At 46.0% G+C, this 24463-nt stretch overlaps 1 protein-coding gene across 1 annotated transcript in view; it reads left to right on the forward strand.

Annotated features, from left to right (window-relative positions):
• LOC6544082 overlaps positions 1–17687 on the forward strand; it is a 110364-nt gene extending 92677 nt beyond the window's left edge. The window contains exons 8-11 of the mRNA XM_001971903.3: positions 10509–13546; positions 13618–14013; positions 15316–15543; positions 17237–17687. Of these exons, the coding sequence (XP_001971939.1) occupies positions 10509–13546; positions 13618–14013; positions 15316–15543; positions 17237–17368 (3794 nt within the window). The 3' untranslated portion in view covers positions 17369–17687. The remainder of the gene's footprint in view (positions 1–10508; positions 13547–13617; positions 14014–15315; positions 15544–17236) is intronic.
• Positions 17688–24463: the final 6776 nt, after the last annotated feature.

The following is a 24463-nucleotide window of genomic DNA, read 5'->3' on the forward strand; positions in this document are numbered from 1 at the left end:
GGGGCAGGGAGCTGAGGGCTGGAGGGCTGGAGGCCTGGTGGCAGGACAAAACAAAAAGCGCCTTCAGCACATCTATGGTATATGCGAAATTAATTGTCTGTTTGTTGCCAACAAATTTGAATTTAAACCGCATGCGGGGCGATTCCGCAGCAATGAGAGCAGCTGCACGGTCAGAAATAATTCAGTTTGCTTGTATGAACAGCAAGTATACAATTAGTGGGCATACCATCTTCTTTGAAGTAAAATATTTCCGTTAAATATTTGCCGATTTTGAAAACTACGTGTATATTCAGGCACACATCAATCAGACATCAAAATATATAGTTTACATAGTTTAACACGCATTTGTACCCAATTTTCGGGTTGGTTGCCACAGATCACACAGTTCTCTCAGTGCAAAAATAGCTGAGATGTGTGAAATGTAAGCGGCAGTCAAGCGGGGAAACGTCGCACGCTCCACTCCAGCCTCGCATCTCGGCCAAATCCTGCGCTATCTACCCGACGACTCCTACTACTACCGCCACTCCGGTTCCAGTCGGCAGTTCCTGTTTTTGGTCCTTTGCGCCTCGCAGCGGCTGCTCCTTGTTGTTGCCGTGTGTGGGTGCGTTTGTTTGCTTACGAAACAACTTGAAGTTGTTGGCCCTAAGTTGCTAGTAGCTGTTGTGGCTGTCGCTCGTAGGTTCTTGCTCCGTTTCGCAGTTGGCCGTGCGGTTTGCTAACTGCGCCGAAAAGTTGGAGCCTCAGACTGGGGCAGAAAGAAAGTTTCCCCCGCAATGCCCCGGCAATTGTCTGGCCGAAGGTCCCTTTATCCTGCAGGACACCATCACACGGTGGGAGCAAATTAATTGCTGCTGTTTTCGGCGCTTATTTGTCTTTGAAATTTGTTTCATGCCAGCAACTGGACCCAGAATGTCCTGCCCGCCGCTCTATCCTGCAAAGTGCTGCGCTCCTTGGCTTTCTTAATTCCCTTGGTTGTTGTGCTGTGTGTTTGCCTCTTGCCTATTTGCTATTTAAATTTAATTTGCATTACTTCAAGAATTTAAAAAGCGAAAATTCCTCATGCGTAATGCGACGAGAACTGCCTGTGTTTTCCTCCTTGCTTTCGGTTTCTTTTGAGCAGCTTTTCTGCTTGAACATTTTTATTTACTTGCGGCGGTGGCCTGGTAATTTCTGTTTATTTTCGGCAACTTTATACGGCCGGCCCAGGAATACTTGCTATAGTTTGCTTTTTTATGGTGCACCATATCTTAAATTGTTCAAATTGCTGACCCCACTCGCATAACTTTGCTGACCCAAGATTGCGCATACGCACCATTGGCCACTGCACAACCAACCCTTGTCCGCCGCTCGTCTGGGCACTAAATTGCATATTACCGCAAAATCAATTTACATTCCTAAACTGATTTTCTGAGCTCTCCCACGCGACGACCCTGTGTGCGGTAGGAAAAAGATTAAATTAAAATTATGCTGCTGGCTCGCCGACCTCCAATTAGAACGGCAACGCGACAGTTCCCCTATTCCCTTCCAATGGAAACCAACTAGAACCACCCAGATCTCATATGGGAATTGCTTTCTGCTCTGCCAATTAACCCGTTCTGCCTTCTGCTGAAGTTAAGTAAAAAGTTTTAAAGTTTTATGGATTCAAAGCGGTTGCACTTGATGAATCCGCACTCAAAGAATTTAATTTGCGAGTCGTTTTCGCGCTTGGTGATTTGACGAAATTAAATAAGAACTTTGCGTAAAGTGCGGGTCCAAATGGTTTGGTTATTCTTCGGTAACATATATAGGTCCCTCATATTATTATTGTTTGCAGAGTTTTTACAACCTGCTTAGAGCCACGAGCAGTATAAGTATCAACAAATGTTTGATGACTTCGAGATAGTTAAATTCCGACAATGGTTGGGTATTGTGCTCATATGACTCGAAAGTTTTTAACTATTCAACGCGACTTTTACTTAGAGAAATTTAACTCTTGAAGGAAAAATCAATAAATAAGACTTGGTTTTGATATTATCTGTGCAACGAAATGTTCTAAATTCTTGTAGCCAATTTATGTGATTTTAGTGGGCCAATGAATGGTTGACAATTGGATTTTACTTGAAAAAGATTCCTATGCTGTGATTCTTTCCACCGTTCAGCCACAATGGGTTAAGTGCTGGCCATTTTTGTTGGCCAAGTGGCGACCGGAGCACGTAGACAGGTGCTTGGCTTGGTGGGCCACATGACTCATATCCTGGCAGCGATTTCACTTTCACTCCGTGTGCGTTCCTCGTCCTCGCGTCCTGGTGTCCTGGCATTCCGGTATTCTGGCATTCTGCTGCTCTGGCGTCCTTGGCGCGTTCACGTCGCCGGGCCATTTAAGCCTTAAGCAGGCCACTTAGTGGCGCGGACATAAATCTGTGCACCAAATCCGAGCAATTAAATGCATCGTAATTTAGCCCGGTCCGGAGTCCCCGTCCCAACTCCGCGGCCCGAAACCTCTTTAGTGTGCAATTAAGTAGAAGTACGCAGACCGATTTCCCAGCCACGCCGCCTGCTCACACACGTGTAATAATCTGTGCCGTGAGCTTTTGCCATTTTGTTTCGCATTTCGCCATGCCCCACAATTCCTTATTAATTGACGCGAATTTATGTATTTGCCACGCGTTATTGCTGCGCCCCACAAGAAATTAAAAAATATAAACAAACGCGTTTGCTCATTGGAAGGGGAGTCCTGCGGAAAGGATCTCACACCACCACCATCAGCCCCATAAGGCACACAAAGCGTATTGGTTGAGGGATGGGAATGGGAAGATGAGGCGGAGACACAACAACAAACGCATTTTTATGGCACTCGGCAATTAGAGGAGGCCACAGGAAGTGGGCGTGTCTCTGCCACCCAGGGGCATTCTGTAATAATTTGTGTGCTTTTTATTTGAACTTTGTTAGCCAAGCAGGCATCAACGAGCCTTAATACTCTTAAGAGAACGGAAATCGAGAGTGCGGAAACTAATAAATTTGTGAATTTAAAATATAACAATGGTCTTTGTAACAGGATTGAAAATAATACCATTATTCAAATTGTTTTTTTCCATGGCCAAATGAAATAGAGCTATAAAGTATATATTCCACTAGTTTAATTACGAAAGATATATTCATAGATGGCTTTTGTTTTAAATGTGAACAATTAAACCATCCCAGGAAAGTCGAGAGCTGAGCTTTACAAAGTCCACGTAGTTGCAGATTATTTGTGGATAATCGGACTTGCCCAAGAATTCCGGCCATAATCCTACACCTTTAATAGGGCATCATTCATTCGTCCGTACATTTTTCGGATTGCCCACCCACTTTGGCCGTAATATTAAGCTAACGTCGGCCGCTCGTTGTGGGCCGCTATTATGGCCCCGTTCGGATGTTGGCTATTAGAGGACCATTAAATAATTGCTGGCAATTCCAGAACAACACAGAACCGAGGAGGCAACAACATTTTTGTGCTTAGCTTTGCTCTGGTTTCTTTTTATTAAAGGCATCTAATTGCAGGCAATTTGCGGAGCTGAGATGGCCAAAGTGGTTGCAAAACTTTAAAAGGCAACATCAACTCTCGTTTAATGAACACACGAGCCGAGAGTGGTCGAGAGGGAAAAAGCGGCAATAAGCGTATTAACAAGGCCCGTACAAACACCGACATAATCGTAATAAAGTTAGCAGGGGCAACGGACAAACCGCACACGTGGCCCCCATATAGATGAACCCACTGACAGGGATTCGGACTTGAAAGTGGAAGGCACCAGGGAGTGGGACCCCACGCTGTTGGCAATCCCATGGCCGTAAAGCCCGACCAAAAACCAAAAACCAAACCCCAATGGGGAAGCTTCTGCATGGGACCCGAAAACGGGGGAAATTCCAACCGCAAAACAGTGCAAAAACCGAACAACAAAATGCAGTTGCACAGCTGCAAAACTCTCAAATTGCCATCGCAGTTGCGAAACTTGTCTGCTGTATTTTGGCTAAAGCTGTGAAATTAATTAAATAATATTTATACGTTGTAAGAATTTATTAAGCCAAAGGATGGCAATGTGCATATGTGTGCACATAGTTCCGTGCCCAACAAGGTGTGAAACTTCGCCTTACGGTGGCGCATACAAAATCCAACACTCAGACACACACTCAGAGAACTGTTAACTTAATTGTTAACTGCTGGATGAAGCGGGATCTGGAGGGGAACTGGGGGGTTTTTCGGGCCGAGGACTAGAGAATATTGTATGTTTAGGAAGTCCTTTAATTGTTGTTGCTGCAACACAAATTGCAAATGAACACGAAAGTGGAAAAGTTACCCACTCCGACGCGGCGTATACGTAACACTTAACTCTTGCCCCAATAAATAGTGCTTAAAATTTAATCGGCCAAATTGAACGGAGCTTAGCTGTGCCGCCCCTTTTTAATTGATCTGATTTACAAATTGTGTGTGGGGGGAGGCAGCCATTTAGTGCATTCTAAAGTGGTAATTACACAGTATTATTAAATTGCTTAAAATAAATGAACAGTTCTTCTTAAATTTAGGAAAAGCCCAAAAAACAAATGCCTAAAGGTTAATGCTAAGCAGAACTGGGCTTCACTTGAAAATCCCTAACCTGAAACGTCCGAACAAATTTTCCATCTCCCCTGCGGTTTTGGGCGCTGGTTTGCTGGCTTGCAACATTTACTAATCTGCATGTTGCTTGGATTCCCCGCGCCCATTTCTTTCGTTGAACTTTAAATTTCCGACTTGAATTTCCCACTGCAAGCGCCGTTAAAACGTACTACCTTAAAGTGCGTAATGAAGCCTTGCGCTTGAGTAATACAAGTTTCCTGGTTGCCAAAATGTTTTATTCTCCTCTCAATTCCACGAAATTTACCTTGCACATTTTGCACATTCGCCAATTTCGGGCATCCTGCAGCAGGACTGCTGCTTTTGTTTTGCAGTTTCCCTTTGTTTTGCCATAGCTTTTTTACCAAAAATTATCGTAAAAGAATTTTACCTGAGCTACGTGACTGCTGAACTTAATATCCGTTTGTCATAAGCGCTTCTAATGCTCGCCGAGTGGCACACACCTATATGGCCACGAGCGTACATGTATTGGTACATCCTTGCACTTAGCTGGCACACACACACACCTGTACTCTTTTGACGGGGCACGTAGAACAGCCTGCCGGAATCGCTGACGAGGGGGTTGGGGTTGGGGATCCCCAGGACTCCAGATACGATCTCCAGGAAGGAACTGTAAACTTGCTGTGCGCCGTGCTATGGCAAAACAAAAGCCAGCGACATTTTCAGCTAAATTAAGTATTTTTAGTATTTTTAGAACTTGTCTGCCAGTTGTGTCCTGCACTGTTTTGCGATTCTACAGAGAAAACAATGTCCTACTTTCTATATTTAATTTGCAAGACTACAATGGCATTTAGGTAGATAAATAAAATGAAATAGATTTAATCTTTCTTTATAATAACTAGTATCTTGGCTTCAAGCTATCAAAATTATTGACTGAGTCATGTGACTGTTTTTTCTCAGTGTCTAGCACTCGATTTCTTCTCATTTCTTGCAGTTCGCTGCTGTTTTTGTTGTCTGCCAATGCATGCGAAAACTTCGCAAGTAGATTTTTGAAAGGTTTCTGGATGCGGAGCGGCGCTTTAATTGCATTTCGCCGCGTTGCCTTCGTTGCCGGCGTCTTGTTGACCCGGCTATCCAGCTCGGTGGCTCCTCGGCTTCCAAGTTCCATTCCATTCCTGTTTGGGTTCCTTTAAATAATGCAGCGCGTTGTCTGAACTGCAGGTGGATGCGCCACGCCTCTAAAACGCCGGCCATAAAAACGTCCCTCTACACAGATATATAGTATATATACTTGTATTTACTCGCCTTGCTCAATTTTTATGACATAAAAGCACTGAGACTGCCATTAAAGAAAAGTGTAGCACGCTTCTTGGCGCAGAAATCGCCACGGAGATTTTTCCTCGAACATCTCGCGAGCAGCGAGAAATTTTCCAACACATTTGGCAGCCGAATGGGTTTGAGCAGTATAAATATATATATATATATATCATGGAAGTCGGTTTGTTTTGGCCAACTCGCTGTTGGCCCTTTCGCCAGAGCCGTTTTCATTTTCGTTTCCATTCTGCCCTCGCTGCCGTTGCTGTTGTCCTTGGGCAAATAATTTCACTGATAAAGGATTTTCAACGCATCTTATGCTCGCTGTTTGCACTTTCGCAATATGTTTGCCGGCAGTTTGTTTTTGCTCACTGGCCAAGAAATATATAATATTGCCATCCTTAAACAGTTGCATTGGAATTAAAAGCTCTCGAATTCTTTCTTGGTAGCTATTATGAAATATCAACAATCTGGAACTTTTGCTTGCAGATAATAAGCTTGCTTCGTAGGAAGTTTTTCTATTGGAACAGGATATTTTCAACTTTATTAAGAAATTTGTATGTAACCATCGAATTTTCGAAATTAATTTCGATTTTTCCTAGCTGAGAATAAATATATCCCACTGCTATTCGTCTGATTCACATTGTAAGCGCCTGAAAAGGAGTATCCGGATGCGCCTGTAAGTAGTTTACGCGCATTTAAAAAGACGAAGTAGTAGGGACGACAGAAGCAGGAGTCTTGGGTAAAAAGGGCCAGGACAAAGGAGCCAGGGAATTGAGTGGAAGGACTCGATGCCAGGACAAGGAAATGAATGTTTCGCAGGCCGGCGAAACGTGCAACTGCAACAACAAAATCAGCAGCAGCAGCAGCAGCAGCAGCTGCAGTAAGTGTTGTTGCTGTAACTACCTCTTGCTGCACTTTGTTTGCCCTCTTTTTTGTTGCAACTGCATTTGTTGCTGCTGCTGCTGCTCAATGGGCATTGTTTGCTCGTTTCACAGCCAAAATGAAAGTCAAATCAACTCGTGCATTTCTAATGCGAATTTATATGGTTCAACCCGGCGCTGCCATCAAAATAGCAACTGCTTTCTGACATGTCCGGCTAGTAAAATTTGTGCCCTTATTGAAATGAGCCAAAATGTACACAATGTTTGTTGTGGACCCAATAATGTTGCAGTTGTAAACGGGCGAATATGCACTGGCAAAAAACACTAGCTGAAGTGGTAGTAGGTGCCAAATGGATCCTTATTACTAAGAATAATTTCTCTGTACACACCCACTATATTATAATTATGTACATTTTATTCAATAACGAATTGCGTTCATATTCAGATACAACTTATTTGAACATTTTAAATGCAATATCCCCCTCTATTAGTGAACTTTTTTGCTCAATGTGGAGCTAGGGATCGGAATCGCAATTGCAATCGAAATCCGTGTACGTTTACGTATCTCAATCCCTGCTCAGCCACTATAATTTCTTTCTTGCAGCTTTTCCCGCTTTTCCGGGCCCTCGGAGTCCGAGTCCGAGTTTCCTCGGCAGATTGCCAGACTCCCTCGGAGTCTCGAGTCAGTTTGTCAGCTTGTCAGCACATCGGAGGAGTGCCTGGGAAAATGGGAAAGCTCACATAGCCCGGCCATGGCTTGCTTTTGTTACTCATTTATTTTGATTTGTTTACCATTGCGATTTATATTTCTTCGTCTCGCTCAGCAGAATGGCTTGATGGAGAGGGGAAGGGAAGGGGAAGGGGGAGGGGGAGGGGGATGGTGATGAAGAAAGCGTGCAGAGCAATAAAATTAAGCTCGGATTTATTGACCCATTTCAGTTTGACTTGCTGCCATTTCCCTTAACGCCTCCCTTTCGCCACTCTTTGTTATGCATGGCAACTAAATTAAAATGTTTTTACTAATCCCGACAAGTTACTCTTTTAATTACTTTTTCTTCACAAATGAACAAAGTCGCATGGGGCAAAAGGATTCACCAACCCCATCGACTTGGAGTCGTACGATTTGCAATCTCCCAATTTCACTTTGTTTACATTTGGCCAGGTTCGATTTTTATTTAATTTTGCAAACTAACCGAGAAAGCCAGAAACCTATTCTGCACAAAAATTGATCCAATTTAAGAGTGGATTTTGAATTTAACAATATTTTTACCCACTTGGCTTGGCTAATTGAATCCTGTAACGAAATTACGTTGGAGAGCTGCCCAGCTCTATAAAATTCGCTTTGTTTAAGCAATTTCTGTTTATTTTGTTTTATTTTTTGGCATTTTTCCAAGATGTACCTAGACGAAAGGCAATTAAACAAATGAAGGCTTTTGCATGCGCTTGGTTTGTCAAATTTGCGATTTATTTGTGCCTCCTTTTGTGGCCCTTTGTTGGGAGTGTATTACAAGCAGCCGAGCATCGCATCCAACTACAAAAGGCGTTAATTAAATATTTTTGCTCAAAGACAAGGCGGCAACCAATTACAATAGTCGACAACTGCGCGACTTCGCAACGACAATGGCAGTGTGATTCTCAACGAAAACCTCGTTAGGTTGCAGACCAAAAAGAACAACCAGGTGAACAGCTACAGATAGAAAAAATGTGTTGATCAATAGAAATTTGTTAGTCAGAGGCACTATAGAGAGGGTTGTAAAAGCTGCAGCAATTACTAGTTGCATGCAACTATTACTTTGGATATCTTCAATTCCTTAGTAAACTGTATTATTTTCCTATTCTTTGTTTACTATAAACAAATTTCCAGTGCAGAACGGCTTGAAGGGAGTTCGCTGACAAGTGTTGAATGCCAACCGAGTTACCTTTTTCACACAGAACCACTCGAGCTTTATCCACCCGAACCCAATCCACTTGCCATTGTTGCTGTTTTGCATGGCAAACTATTTCGAATTAAAGGGCTAATGCGATTAGCAAATCGATGGGTTCTCAATTGAAATTCAAGTGGCTGTCGCAATTAATTAATTTCATTGTTCGCAGGAGCGCGTTTCCTACTCGCGGCGATGAGCTGGCAGGTGTTTATTCGATCCCCATTTGGGTTCAAAGTGCACCGACTCAGCTCCTCGGATCTCAAATCCCCAAGCCGATGACACTCATTAACATAAAACGCTAAAGGTGGCCGCAACCCATAAAGCCAGATCACTTTTCGCACTCATTAAAACGACGTTGGCTTTTGTGTGCTGGGTGGGAGGTTCACTGCCCGGATGTCTTATCTTATATTATTTTATTTTATTTTTTTGAGGGGAGCATGGGAAAGCGGTTTTGGTTGGGTTATCAACCCATTTTAATGCTGACGTCAGCAGCGGCACTCAAATTTCGGGCGACACAAGTAAACCCTTTTCGCTTTAAATGTAATCTATTATCTTAATTCCAACACAAATTGTTTGTATCCAGCCACGTCCGCGTCTTTGGCCGCGGTGGCATTCGTCCTTGTGCGGGCTCTTAACCCGGCCAACGAAAATAAAAGCCCATTTACAAGCCCACTGCCACAGTCAAGGACTTCAGCTTGAGCCTGAGCCTGAGCCGGCTGGCAATTCAAATGCCAGGACACGAGGACTTGGCAAGCGCTGAAAAGCAAAGCTTATCGGCCGCAACGTAAATCACCCAATTTACCATAAATAAAGATACGTACATATTGTCAGCCGTTTTTGGGGGGCGAAGTGGTGGCTTTTCGGTGGTTTCGGCTGCCTTTTGGGGGGCGAAATCGCCAGAAACCAGAAACCAAAAACCAAGAGAGCCGAAACAAAACACCTTATCGCGGGCAGGCACATCTTTAAGTGGCTGTCAACGGAAGTGGTGGATGTGGGTGTGGGTGTGGGTGGTGGCGCCACAAGGATTGGGTGCGTGGTGCCGTGATAGTGCGACAAGGAGCAGGGCAACTACACCATTTGGCCGAACATAAATCTGCATGAACTGAAGCGAGTGAAGAAGTGAAGGTGCTGCCAGGGAGATAAATACATAAATAGCCATACAGTCAATGGCGAAGGATTGCCCGATTTACGCGCCATAATAGCTTAAGTGCTGCATAAATAAACGCAAATAGCAATAAGCTAAAGTTCGCAGGAAATCAGCAATCTCAAATTGACTGTAATCAAACCTTCAAGTAACTACAATGTACTGGCAAAGCAAAAGATTCTTAGCGCTTTTGCTAATTTTAAATCCTTAAGAGCGGAGTTATGTTGAGTTAGAAGGATTGGCTATCTTCACATTTTAATACTCATTAAAACGATTTCATAATTGAGAGCGGTGCCATTCGGGGAATGAGAGACAGTCAAATTAATTTACTTAATTAGAATTGTTTCGGTTATTATTAAAAACTTGCCAACAAAACATCCAAATCTGGCTATAAGCTCACACTGATGCCAACTCTGCGGCACTCGTTGTCTGCCGCATTTGAGCCAAGCCAAATCCCCTTTGGCTCTTGGCTATTACTCTCATGATCAGGCACCACTTGGATGGGAATGTGGGCGTGGGTGGGGCTGCGGGGATGCGGGGATGGGAGGCTACTCCGCATCTTGGCCAGGGCTTGCCAGTCTTAGATTTACTTTACAAAAGCAACATTTTGCCAGTTGCGACACGCCACTCACCAGTGTCACCATCTAACCGGCTTGCCATCTACTCTTTTGCAGGCACATCAAATGGAGTGGGAGGAGCAGGACCAGGACCAGCACCAGGACCAGGAGGAGTATCTGGAGGAGAAGCACCAGCGCCAGCAACAGCGGCAACCCAAAAGACGACAGCAGCAAATCGCGATTATGACGATGATGACGAGCACAACGACAAGGATGAGAGTCACGACAACAAACCCAACGACTTGGCTAAAAGGGAGCAGAACAAGGAGGGGGATAAGGAGCAGGGCCGGGCTGGTGAGCCGGGGATTTGGAGGCAGGAGAAGAAGGATGCTGGTGGAAAGCCTGCGGCAAGTCAAAAGCGTGCAGCACAAACGACACAATCGCGAAATCCCATCAGACGGGCGCACAGTGAACGGCATTTGTCGACCGCGCCCCTGGCCGCCCACGGCCACGCCTCTGCCGCCTCCGCCGCCTGCGCCGCTGGTAGAAACTGCCACTCCATCCCGATGACTCCGCCAGCCAGTGGGCCACAGAATGTCATTTTAAATTTTAAGGACACAATGGCGCTGCGCATAAAAAGCAACCGCAGCGACTCGAGAGATTTATTTCAAAGGCGGCCCACGGAGCCACCGCCACCTCCGCCTCCCAAAGGAGCGGGCAAAGGCTTAGAGCCGCTGTCACATGAAATCAATAAGTCGCCTCCATCGCCCCAAAGGACGGTGGTGCGGGTGGCTCCGTTCAAGCCGCAGCAGCAGCAGGTGGGTGGCAGTGGTGATGGCTTCACCCACGAGGTTCATCGCCTCAAGATTTCCCACAGCGAGGAGGATACGGATTTGGGCGTGGAGCTTCGCCGCAGGCCCAATCTATTCCTCCCCACAGCCGGTGAAGAGGATGCGGCTCCCAAGAAGACCTCCATCCTGATTAGCGGCGATGATTGCTACTCCACGATGAACCTGAGTGCAGATGCCGCACAGCCGCTATACCAATCCTCCGTGGTGGTCAATAGCCACTCGGCCACGAGTGTTTGCATCAGTGTGAGCAGCGCCGAGGAGCAGGAGAAGGAACTGAATCAATTAAACACGCTGCGCAGCCAGCAGATGGGCATGGGCATAGCCATTATACCAATACGTGGAGCCAGCGAGGTGAACTTACAGAGATCGGTGTCTTGCATCTCCTCCACCTCGAGTAGCTCCACCTCCAGCAGCAGCAGCTCCAGTGGCCGGGGCAGGACCCTTATTCGCTTGGATTACGAAAGGGAGAGGAAGGGATCGGCTACCAGTAGCACTCCCATCAACACGCCCCCTGTCATAAGTTCCACGCCAGCTACACCACCGCCCACGGACTCACCGATTGGAAACGCCAATCCCTTGGTTCCCCACGAGACGGAGCTGCTGAAGATTCTTCGCAATCCCGTGGAGGCAGTGAAACTTAACCTGGTGCCACATGTGTGCGGCTTGCGAGCTCCTACTCGTGAAAGTGGGAAATCAAAGAAAATCCAGGAGGAGGAGGGCTCGGCAACAGCCTCCAAGGAGCCCGGTTTCATAGCCAAGCTCCTGCAGGATCCCATGTTGGGTCAGGTGGCGGAGGGACTGGAAACCGAGACTGTGGCGGAACTCATTGAGAACTCGCTGCAGAGGTTGCAGCAAACCCGCAGGGGAATCGACATGAGCGGCACCAAAGACCACGACGACATGAATCGCCTGATCAGCGCCTCGCTACAGCGCATCCGGCTGGAGCGACAGCCGGCGACACCTGGAATTAGTGCAACCAAAGAGGAGGACCGCCTGTCCAATCGGGGCAGCATCAGTTCCGCCAACAGCTTCGCCTCTGCCCACAACTACGAGCTCTTCGATTTCGATGGCGGAGTTGGTGGCAATGAGTCCGATTGCTATCAGAGCTGCTCCAGCGAGTTGACTGCCTCTGGTGTCTTGGAGGAGGATTCGGTGAGTCCCATCAAGGATCCCGAAACGGAACTGGACCCAGCCACGCGCGCCAAGTTCTATCAGCTCTTGGTGGACGCCACTCTGGCGGAGATCGAGCACTCCACGCACATGGATCAGAATTTGGGCACGGACAGTGAGCACCACTACGAGTCGATACGGCACAGTGGAGATCCCATTTACGAGGAAATCCATGAGGTTCCACCGCCCCTGCCACTCTCAGCCCCTCCCCTCAATGACGCAGAGCTGGACAAGAAGGCAGCCCGATCTATCTTCGAGGGAGCCTCCAAGTACGACATCCTCTCTTATTTGGTTGATGCCAAGGAACGGGGCTTGGCCAGGGAAGAAAGCTTTGATTACGGTAACAATCCGAAGATTATAGAGGAGGAAGCAGCCGATACCCTAAGTGACTTGGATAAGCGACAGGCGGAGGAGCGGGAGCGGGATAGAGACAGTGGGCAGAGCAGCATGAGTTCCTTATCGCCACCACCGCACAATTTTATCTGCGGCGGAGGTGGAAAGTCATCTGGGAGCGATGTAGAACGGCAGGACTCAGGAGTAGGCTCGGAAACAAGTAAGACATCCCGCAGCAAGTACCAGGCCACTCCCACCGTACTGCATTTGTGCGAGGATTGCGATGGAGCCGTGGAAATGCAGGTGGGCGACAATGGAGTCCTCTACGCCCCACTGGTGTGCAGGAAGTGCGGCAAGAAGCGTGTGGAGCGCAAGGAGATCATCACGGAGATCGTGGAGACGGAGGAGAAGTACGGCAGGGATCTGCAGATCATACTGGAGGAGTTCTGCCACCCCATGCTGGTGGCCGGCCTGCTCACCCAGGAGCAGCTCTCCGCGATCTTCCTGAACACGGAAGATCTGCTAGAGAACAACCAGACGCTGGCCGAGCGCATGCGCGACGCCCTGGACATGTCCCTGGAGCAGGGCGACGACGACCTGCTGACGGTGAACATCGGGCGCATCTTCCTCGACTTCACCCAGATGCTGCACGCCTTCGAGAGCTACTGCGTCCGCCAGGCGGGCGCTAGTCTACTGCTGGCCAATCTCGAGAAGGAGAAGGAGCTGCTGCGCATCTTCCTCAAGGTCTCGCAGATGGAGAACGCCGTGCTGCGGCGCATGAACCTCAACTCGTTTTTGATGGTAAGTATATTACCATTCCAAGAACAATTCCCGAAAGTCCTTCTTAAATGCCTAATCCTTTTTTGCACTAGGTTCCCGTCCAGCGCGTTACGAAGTATCCCCTTTTACTGGCCCGTCTCTACAAGGTCACACCCTCCCACCTCGATGGTCGCGAGCTGCTGAAGCAGGCCCAGGAGAAGATCGAGCTGCACCTGAACCACATCAACCAGGAGGCCAAGGATGTGCCCACTAAGCTGTGGCGCCGCATCAGCTCCTCCAGTCCGAACAGACGTGCCTCCTGCGAGATCGACATGATCAACATCAAGCTGCGCAAGATGGCCATCGATGTCTTGGAGTGGAACCACGACGAGGTGCGATTCGCCATGGAAGGACGGCTTCTGTACACTCAGCCCACCGACAGCAACTGGAAGAAGGCCCGCACCATCAAGCTGACCCCGGTCAATGCGCTTTTGGTGACCAACGGCAAGGTGGGTCAAAGGAGTTATAGAGTTGGAAAGATATAAATAGCCTTACTGTGTGACGTTACTAGAACATATCTAATGCAAGTTACCTACTTTTTACCCACTTTTTTTTCTACCTTAGCCGACTTGGCCTGGCTTTTCCTAGCTAGCTCCTTTTCTTTTGCTCGGCTGAGCAGCTCTTGAAGTCACTCACACTTCGGCTCCTGTTCCTCGTTTTCCGCTCCTTTTCTTCTGCAGTCTGGGCCACATTTGACAGGCATCAAGAACGTTGGCTGTTTGACACGGGCCAAGATGGCAAAAGCCGATTGCCATTGCGATGGCAATGCCAAGGCAATTAGCGAGAAACGCCATCCAGTTGCCTCCATGCGGCGGGAGCTGTCCGGAGCTGTCTCGGCTTTTCCGGCTGCCATGGCAACACTTTTCCGTGCGATAAGAGATTTCAACAAATCAGAGCCGGGCCCATTGAACCGGCACCGCATCCACATCCACATGCTGGCTTTTTCTCCAAATGAAAATTGCTTATCCCAGCAACTATCTCGGGTCCAAAAACAAAACGATTTTAGCTGGGAAAAAGGAAAAATGGGAAAAATACGAGGGAAAGTGGCATCCTGCCAGGGGTTTTGGATCGCAGGCGTAATCGTATGGCATACGGACGCAGTGCGTATGTCACAAGTTTTGTTTGGTTTTTCTAGTCCGATCGGGCTTTTTTATGTCCTCCAAGCGCCCTGCTCTGAATTTCTGGCCCGTCCTCGACCGCCGACAATTGCTCAATTCAAGACCGGACACCAACTAGTTCGTTCCCCTTGCGTTTTTCCGAGCGCTGCTCCTGTGGCTCCACTTGCTCCTTGGTGCCGCTTCCTGCGGCAGTTTCTCGGGCTGACACGCTTTGTGCGTTTGCCAGAGCTTTTATCTAGGATAGTCCAGGGTGCACTGGAAAAAATCACACTTGTCAAGTGTACAGTACTATTAAACATCTTCGAACTTTATGCCCCAGAAGTACAATGTGTAACCAACTAGGGCAAGCTTGGAGTTTCAGTATCTTATTTAAAGCATCCATGTTTGTGTCATAAAATTCGGTTATTTATTTGGGTTTTCCTAAAATTTCCCTGCGCACCCACTTAATTTGGTTACGTTTCGTTTTGAAACAATTTACAATTTTTCTCATTTTTCTCATTCTTCTGCTTTTCCATTGTCGCCGCCTTTGGTGCCTTTTTTGTGGCGCCACAACCAACACCCCCGCCATTGACGACAACTAAACCTGAAACAACGACAACCATGCAACTACAACTACAACTACAACAACAACAGCCAAGTGCCAATTACAGGGCAGAGAAGGCCATGTCGGAAAAACTGAATTTCCCAAAGCACACGGGCATCCGCGAGGCCTCCTTGCTGCTGGTGAAGGAAAAGTGCGGACGGTACACGCTGATCCGGGAGCCGCTCTATCTGGACAGATGTGTCGTGTGCAGCGAAGCGGATTGGGATGATTATTTCGAAGTGCAGGAAATTTCATCGAAGGACACATTCATATTCAAAGTGAGTACCAGCCAAAGTATCGGTATCGCCAGCAGTCAGAGGCCCTTTGTTTTCCACTCCAACTGGCCGGGCCAATCCAGTCCATGCCCCATGGTCCGCCGTCCATAGTCCGTTGTCCGTAGTCCCTTGTCCGTAGTCCCTTGTCCGTAGTCCGTTGTCCGTAGTTCTGTTCCCGTTGAGTTGGCTTTTGAATTAGTGAGCAACTGGCTTTTGACTGCACAACGCCCTGTGTTCGGGCTTCGTTAGTTGCCAGCTTAGTGTGGGAATGATAGTTTGTGTTTTTTATCCCAACCGAACTGTGTGGTTAATAGAGCAGCGCAACAGTGGAGCTAACCAACCTCGAAATGGTGTATGTCCACAACGTATGTTGCATGTTTGCAGTACCACACATTAGGGGTATCTCGAAATTTAATAACTGGGTTAAGTAACAGCTTTCTTCATTATTATTGAAATTTCCAAACTTAGCTCATAATTTCTTCTTGTAAGCCCTTAGTTTACTAAACAGCTTACATCTTCGACAGCCTGTTACTTTAAAACACGTTCTACCCAAACCTTCATTGGGTAACAGGCTTATAGGTTAGAAATCAAATTTCGAGAAATGCAAAGCAATACGGCATCATTCAGCTTAAAAAGCTTCCTGCAGCATCATCTTGGAATGTAATAAAAGTCACCCCTGGATAGCTTCTCCATTCACACTCACATGCTCATAACCTTTTCTAGGGGGCAAACAGGATTCCTTGGCTATGGAAAAGAGCAAGGAGAAGGCTGCAGTACAATGAAGAGTTTACCTTTTGCTGGGGAAAGTAAAGCAATTTTAATAACAGACAGAGCGCAAAAAGCGTATGCAAAAATCCATTCCAAATCTTTGCCCGTCTAATGCTTGTAGCATCATCCAACCAGCCATCCAGATTTTAGTCATGCAAATTTCCATTTTTTCTCCCTTTTTTTTTGCTCAGGCTAAGCCATCGCTGCTTAGGGGGAGGGGATGGGGGAGGCAGAGGTCCTGGCCCGCAGGCGGAGATCCTTTCAGAAGCGCTCAGGCAGCGCACGTAGAGCGGCTGCCAAAATGAATGACATTTATTGAAATACGTTATATAAAGAATGAAGCAAAAACGCACGGGAGCGCAACAAAATGGCTGCGTGAATGCCGCGGCGGGGAAAGGGGCGAAAGGAGGCAGCCAGACAGACAGACTTGGTACCGCATACACTCAACAAAATAATGCACAGCTTGATTTGCTCCTCAATCAACATTTAAATTCATTTTAATAGGCTCAAACAATCCAAAATACAAAATATTTATGGAAGTACAATCTCTGCACTAGACTTCCTTCATATGCAATGGTTTTGACCACTTTATACATTTATTTTGAAGTATTGCGAATCTGTCTCGTTATTTTTGCATACATAATTTCGGCAGTAAAAGTTGCAGTGTGGTAGGACCTACGCGAAGGCATAGGCTGTTTGGGGCCAGCGGCGCATAAATTGAAACGTTTAGTTCCGGCCAACTGAGCGGCTGACAAGCGGCCACCCACACACTCATACACTCGCACACTCACACACGTGCGTAGAGGCACGGGTCCTGTCAAAACGACGTCCTTGCTGGGGAAGTGGGACGGTGCAGGGTCGTAGGTCGCGGCCAGTCAATCAAATGCATACGTCTAACGGATTTACACTCCGCTTTATTTATTCGCAGGCCGAGGACGGCGTCAGGACGAAGCAGTGGTACACACAGATGCAGTACCACGCCCAGGGCATGGGGGCGTGGCGCAAGAGGCGTAACGCCCTGGCCAACATCATGATCAACGGAATGCTGGCGCGGAGCTAGCCCGTCTCCAAACTTGCAGCCATCTATCGAGCGAACGATTAGATGGCAAAGGACATAAAACTCAACAATTGGTTATGCATTTAATGTGTATTTATGCGCTATTAACCAACGAGCAATTTCGTTTCGTAATTATTATTTAAGTGATATGCAATTGAATCGAGCACGCATAACGCTAGTTAGTGTTTACATAATACGTACACCTATACCTATATCTATTACCTATACCAATACCACTACCACTACCTTTACTATGCATAACCATACGTATACACGAATACCCTGAACACAATGCAATAAAATACCATACACTAATTAAACACTTCGAATTGCGTAATAATTGAGAGGCTATTTGTTTCTGGACTTGCGTCATAAATCCTGCTTGCGGCATGTCTATTGAATCCACCTGGCGTGGCAAGACTCCTCGATAAATCTTCCAGAGCTGAATTATTTTTAAATTTGCCCCCAAGATTTATGGGGCACAGGGAAATTATGCAGGGCATCGAGGCACGCACGTGGCCCAGAGTAAGCCCAAAACAATCAGAATCACTGCCGAAAAGTGCTTGGCCCAAACCATAAAGTATTGTAAAGATATTTTTGGCATTAGTGGAGCAACCGTAGAGTGTGCGGCCGAGTTGATTAAACCATTTTAAATCCCATGAACTCATATTTGGCCAACAATAAAAACACTCAAGTGGCCAGGGCTCTGGGCTTTATTATTTGTTTAATTACACAAACAACTGGGCAGATTATTATGGTTAAACACGAAACGGTAATTGTTATGACCAGCAATTGCTGCGACAATTGTAATGGCCAAAACGAATATAAATATGTGAACAGGCTTTGGTTGTCGAGCCTTACGTATCTACATATCTATATCTGTGGTAACTGTTGGGTTAGAGCCTAATCTACGGATATATTTTGCTAATGGATTTTGGTATTATATTCGGCATTCATGCACGTAAAAAAATGAATGTGCTCGCTTTCACTGCTGCTTTATGTGGTTGTCGCATATAAATACAATTCAGATACCAAGATAATTAAACATTCAGTATGTAAGTTCCACATTGCACCAGCTTTTCGTTTAGTGTAGCACACATTTCTGGGCAGTGCAAAGCTCTTGTTATTAACTTTTCATTAGTTTATTAGGCCAAAGAATTTTATTATAACCAGTGCTGTTTATCTAGATTCCAATTCCCGACATTCAACATGCCAAATCTTAATGGAAACTCTGCCACTCGTCCATTTTCCATTTTCCCTGTGGTTAACCCACATAAACAACAACACTGCGAACACGTTGAAATTAGTTTTGTGAGGCAATGGGAAAATAATTTTCAGAATCGCCTGCGGCGCTTCAAAGCCTTTGATGGCTTCCGTTGTAAATTATACTAATACGCCACGTAAACAAGTTCCAAATCCTTAAAGCTCCGCAAGAAGGCAAAACTAGGGAAAATTGAAAAACGACGGTCTCAGGAAAATATTGTAGCCACTGCCGGGAAAAGCAACAGCAAGAGTAAAGGAAACTGCATGCTGAGCGCAATTATGCTGGACAAACATTTACCAGTCAGGCGAAGCAGCCAAGACGGATGCACAGAGAAAAATCCCGAGTGCCTAATAAATAATGTATATTAAATGAAAATGTGTAAAGCAAGCGAAAATCTGTCTGCAAAATGAAGTATCAATTATTTCTCATGCTCCTTTTCTCACTCTCACTTTTCTCACTTGTTGTATAGCTTGTATGTTTGGTAATAAAATGGTCGAATCAATCTGTAATTTCTCTCAGTGCACCGCAAACGACTGGTGGCAGGTGGAAATGGTCTTGGAGGTCGGTACTTAGCATGCACCTTGGCACACACACTCCAAGCCCATCCGATGGCACTACTTTCAGTGTTCAGCTTCGATGCTTGCCAAACACAGACAGAGTCAGAATCAGGGACTCGTGGATTCCGGGGTTCCACGGATGCAGGGATGCAGGGATCCCAGGATGCAGGGACTCCGGCCCAAGTCAGCTGGCGATGTTGACTAGGTCGTGAACGTGTTATAACAATAGGGTGTCGCGATGGGGAGGAGTGGATGCTGCACCAGCCAGCGACTAACACTAACGAGCAGTTAAACAAGCTTAAGATTTGCCGACGCAAATAAAAACACAGCCGGAGAAAGGGAGTGGGGGGGCCGCCCAGTTGAGCCTCCCAGCCCAGCAATGCCGCCGCCAATCCCGCCCAGAAACTGCTGCCAAGCGGAACGAAGCGGAAGTACGGATCGGCATGCAATAACATAACCAAGGCACGTAGCACAAACACGGAACATTATATTGTATAAGCAGACTTCATTACGGTATTTAAACAGAATATCCACAAATTCTGACAGCCCAACTGGGCACCGTGGATCAAAGGCCCAAAATGGCAGTGGAATACCCGTATGTAGTACCGTTCGAGGAATCCGAAACTGCATTATTCGTATGCTCGAACAATACGCATATTCATTTTGAACAGATTCGATAACTATTCGGATCTCTATGGAAATCATTGGGCTTTCACGAAAAACAAAAGTATTAAAAATGCTATTTACGTTTCTTCTGCCTGCGTAATTGCTATGCGGTTGGAAAAATCAGCAGTTTTTCGTTTCAGACTGGCTTCATTGCAGGCCTCATAAATCGAATGATGTGCTTTCAGAAATTCGCCATTATTGCTTCATCATTTCGGGTACGATAATTAAAACTTTGCCAGAACTGCGTGCGAAAAAGGAGCCTTTTCAGTTCGCATTCAATGGCAAATGAAAATAGAAAGCCCGTAAGTGGCAATGTTATTGGAAAACTTGCCAAACTGCAAACATTTTGACAGCGAAACTTTTGCATTTCACCCATGGTGCTTGAGGGCGTGCCAGGATCCACATACCCACATCAAAAGTCAAATTGTGAGCAGTGGAGCATGGAGTGGAACTATCTAGAGGACCGCAAGTCGGTCCAGGTTCGCAAGTCTTGTAAAAAATGCATCACGTACTGCGAAGGTTGGCGTCCGACTCCTGATTTTCGATTCCCGATTCCCGATTCCCGGTGCCTGGCAATGTGATTAGACCCCAGGCACACTGAATGCACAAACTTTTCCGGCGGAGAGCGACGGCATGCGGGGATTCCACACAGACATCCGTGCGGCTGCGGCATATGCTGCCTGCGGCCAAAAGTACGGATGGGCAATAAAAATTTGTCGCCAGGCCAATAAATGTAGACCATATCCAAAAGCCAAGAAGCCACGGCGCGGAAAAACTAGCCGGCAAAAAAACCCCCACCATTTCATTGCTGTATTTAAAATGCCGCAAAACTTGCCACCCACGAGACCCCAAAAAAAGGGGACACAATGGAAAACCAGGTGAGACAAGCTGACTCCGGGCTCCGGGTCGGGCTTCCCTGCTTTTTGGCCGTGCGCAAACAGATTTGAAGTAATAAAAAATTGAAATTAAAAGTTCCACTTCAGTTGACCACTTGGCCTCTTGGTCGCCGCGAATGGGACACAGTTTTCACACGAAATAGGTCGTAAAAATTATGAGAAAATCCGCGAGTGCCAGAGATGCCGGCTAATCCAGGCCATTACTTCATTTACTTAATATAGGTAATATTAACCGATCGATGTGTAATTAAATCAAGTGAAATTGAATAAAGTGAAATGAAAAGTGCTGAAGCAATTGTCTGTCATAAGTTCTGAATTTTTGTTGCCGACTTTAAAATATATTTTAAATAATATATCAAAATATCTAGACTCAAAATAAATAGGTATAAGATTATTATTTTTTAGTCTTTTTCTATAGGTATCTTTAAATTTGGTCTCTTTCCGCGGCTAACATCTCTGACATCCGCCTAAGGTAAACTTGTTCTAATAATACCGCCCCTTTTTGTTATCCACTTCAGCTGGCTGCTCAATGAGGTCAATGGGCAGCCATTTCATTTCCATAATTTTCATTATTTCGCGCTTAGAGCAAATCAAACAAATCGTTCCACAGGAACAAAAGAAATTTTAATTGTTTGTGCGGCCTTGTCAGTTATCAGTTGTGGCAGTTGGCGTGTATATGTGTCTAATCAAAATTGCTGTGCACACACATTCAGCATATTTCACACATCGTAGCTGACAGAGAGCACATAAGAATAATGTGCGACACGTTCGGGCATAAACCGAATTAAGTATACGCCGCGTTTGCCAGGCGGAGGACCTAGAGTCGAAATGCCGGACTCCAAGCCGCAAGAACCAACCACACACACACGTAAACACACTTTACGCCAAGTCGCATCTTTATGCGTTGTAGCTGCTCCAAAGTGGCAAGCAAACACCCCACTCTGCCCGCAATTTCGCCAGCCGGCAGCATGTGCTAAATATGTATGAAAAAAATAAAATAAAAAATGAAAAACTAGAAGAAAAGTGTGGCGAAAAGTTTTTGTGCACTCGCCGTGGAAAGGCCAACGTCTAAGTGAATTTGCCATAGTCAAATTTTGTGCGGCTTGCCTTAGGTCAGGTCTGCGAACTACGGGTTACCGAACACGGGCTTACGGAGTAGCAAAGACGGACTCGAATTTTCCGGGCAGAAGCACACAAGTGCCGGTCGCGTGCGCTGCATGAAATTTGCATTCATTTCTGCTCGGCCAAAAGCTCAATTCAAACAATTTTGGCCCGTCGCCGCACAATAAAATCCCCAATCTCGAAATTATTAAAAATTTCAAATAAATCAAAAATTTGACCACCATCCCCTCGCTCCACTGCATTCTCCTTATTATTTCTTTTTTCTTTTTGGGGCTTGCCCCACCGACAGCAGCTGCCGGCAAACTTCGTGACCGACTGCCACCGAGTTCAGTGTGTCAATCGAACTTCAACCGTCGGCCGACGGCTTTTCACAGAGAAAAGCGCTGACAAAAGCGCGCGGATGCGCCGTGCAGTGAGTGGATTCGGAAAAGTCTCAAGAGCAAATGAGTGGCGCCTCTGAGTGGCACTCGTATCCTTCGGGACAAACTCATGGGACGCCAAATGTTCAGGCAGCGGCTGAAATGAAAACAGCAAGGGCATGGTTGCAAGTTCTACTGCCACCACAAATTCACCATGGAACGAAATTTTACATAGGCGATTCAGGAACCTTTGACTGCACTTCATACTAACGTTTACATGAAGCTTTTAACGGCTAAGTTTTGTTTTTAATGGTATTAAACTTTTAAGTTCTAAATCTATAAGCAATATTACATATTAATTTGTATTTCCCAATGGCAAAAATAGTTAGAGATTCCCTATATATACATATTTATTGCATTTGAGCTGCTTTATCCTTTTGTTATTTCGTGGAAATACAGAAATCATTTGATCATTAGTGGGGATAAAAAGCAACAGCATTATCCAAATTGAATTTTAAGTTGAAGTATTTCCAACTTTTCAAATTGACCCTCTGTTCTCCGACGAAAACACTTAAGCGGCAACTGGTCATTGACTGGGCGGAAGGATCTCGCGTCCTTTGGAATCCTTTAAAACGCCTCCGTAGGCTCGACAAGACGCTAAGATGTTTGCTTAGCTGGCAGGAGACTTTAAACTTGGGGGAATTTGCATACATTAGGGGTGTTTTGTTATTTTGTTAGCAAAGGCAATTCAAATCCTTTTACTTCCGCTTTAGGCAGCAGCGAGTACGGCAAAAGACAGATGCGACTGATAGCAGGATTCACATTCGCACCACCGCCCCTCCGGTTTTCCTGAACCCCCCGCTCCACTAGTTTTCCCATCCGCATTTAACGGTGACGCGTGCGTTGCGTAAAAAGAAAAATATGATTACATATTGTTGTATTTTGAAAAGCCGGCATAAAGAAGTAAAAAAGGGTTGACGTTTTTCTGAGGCTATGCCAAAAAGCGGAGCCCAACCACTCAGAGCCAATCAGCTCCAACTGCCTCAAAGCACAGGAAATAATTTCAATCGGCACAGAATATATTTCTGAGGCAAGCCTCGCAAAAACGTTAATTGCATATCTGCAGGAGACAAAGCAAAAATATTTCTCAAGGTAAAAATATAACTTCGAATATACAGTTACAGGTACAGGTAATTTTCCTCAGTGCAGACAACTGCCAAACAAATAGCCACGACAAGAGCCAAAGCGACAACAAGGCCAACAATGGCGGCATTCAATTTTTAATATTTGCCTTGCAAATTTTGTATAAAATGCATTTGTTGTCTACAAGCCTCCACGCCCCCATCCCCCGGGATTACCAGACCCCCGCCCCTGAAATTGGAGGGCGGAAGAGCCGGAGACCGATGACTGGCGGAGGGCACACTATCGCCCAATAGCCCCAAAAAGCTGGAAAACTGGCAACAGGAAGCAGCCAGCGCCGGGCCAAAGTGGGAAAGTGAATGGAGCACGGCAATGTCAACACATGGAAATTGCAAGGACAACGGCAAAAAAAAGGAAAACGAGGAAAACGGGGAAACCGAAAAGGAAAACGAGTAGCAGCAGCCACAGCAACTATAAACCGGAATGATATTGCCAACGAACATAGCACAGCCACACTGGAAACAATTTACCTCTTTAAAATGGAGCCATGTATCTCACTGTGATTTAAAATATCTAGATATCAGGTGAAAAGTATCTGAAAGCAGGCAACAATCTGTTTTGACTGCGTCGCTCCATCACGTTAAAGTACTCAAGATTAACGCATTTGAACGCATTTGTTTGCAGTGCAGGCAAAGGGCAAAAGCGCAGCTAGTGAACCCAGTAGGACCCCAGATAGCTCCTAGAACGAAGTTAGGCTGGGCCGGCGGAAGCAATAAATTGGTTAGGTAAAAAGCTTGTCGCAAACGCAGACACCGGTAAAAAGCGGCACGCGAGGCCGAGACAGGCCCGTAATGGTTGGCCCACCAAAAAGGCGGAGGCGGAGTGAAATAGTGGCGCCCAAGGATGGTTTATTTCCCATGAGGTTGCAAATTAATACTAAATGTCTGCCATGCAAACACATAATTGACTTTAAATTTGTTTTGACAAGAAGAAGTGGAAAACTTTGCAACTGCGATGGGTGTGGGAGAAACTGCAAGTTTTGTTTCCGACTTGAAACAACCAAAGTGTTTAAAATGGTTTCAAAATAGTGCAGC

The sequence above is a fragment of the Drosophila erecta genome, unplaced genomic scaffold, assembly GCF_003286155.1.
Source record: "Drosophila erecta strain 14021-0224.00,06,07 unplaced genomic scaffold, DereRS2 tig00000021-arrow-pilon, whole genome shotgun sequence".
Taxonomy (NCBI): domain Eukaryota; kingdom Metazoa; phylum Arthropoda; class Insecta; order Diptera; family Drosophilidae; genus Drosophila; species Drosophila erecta.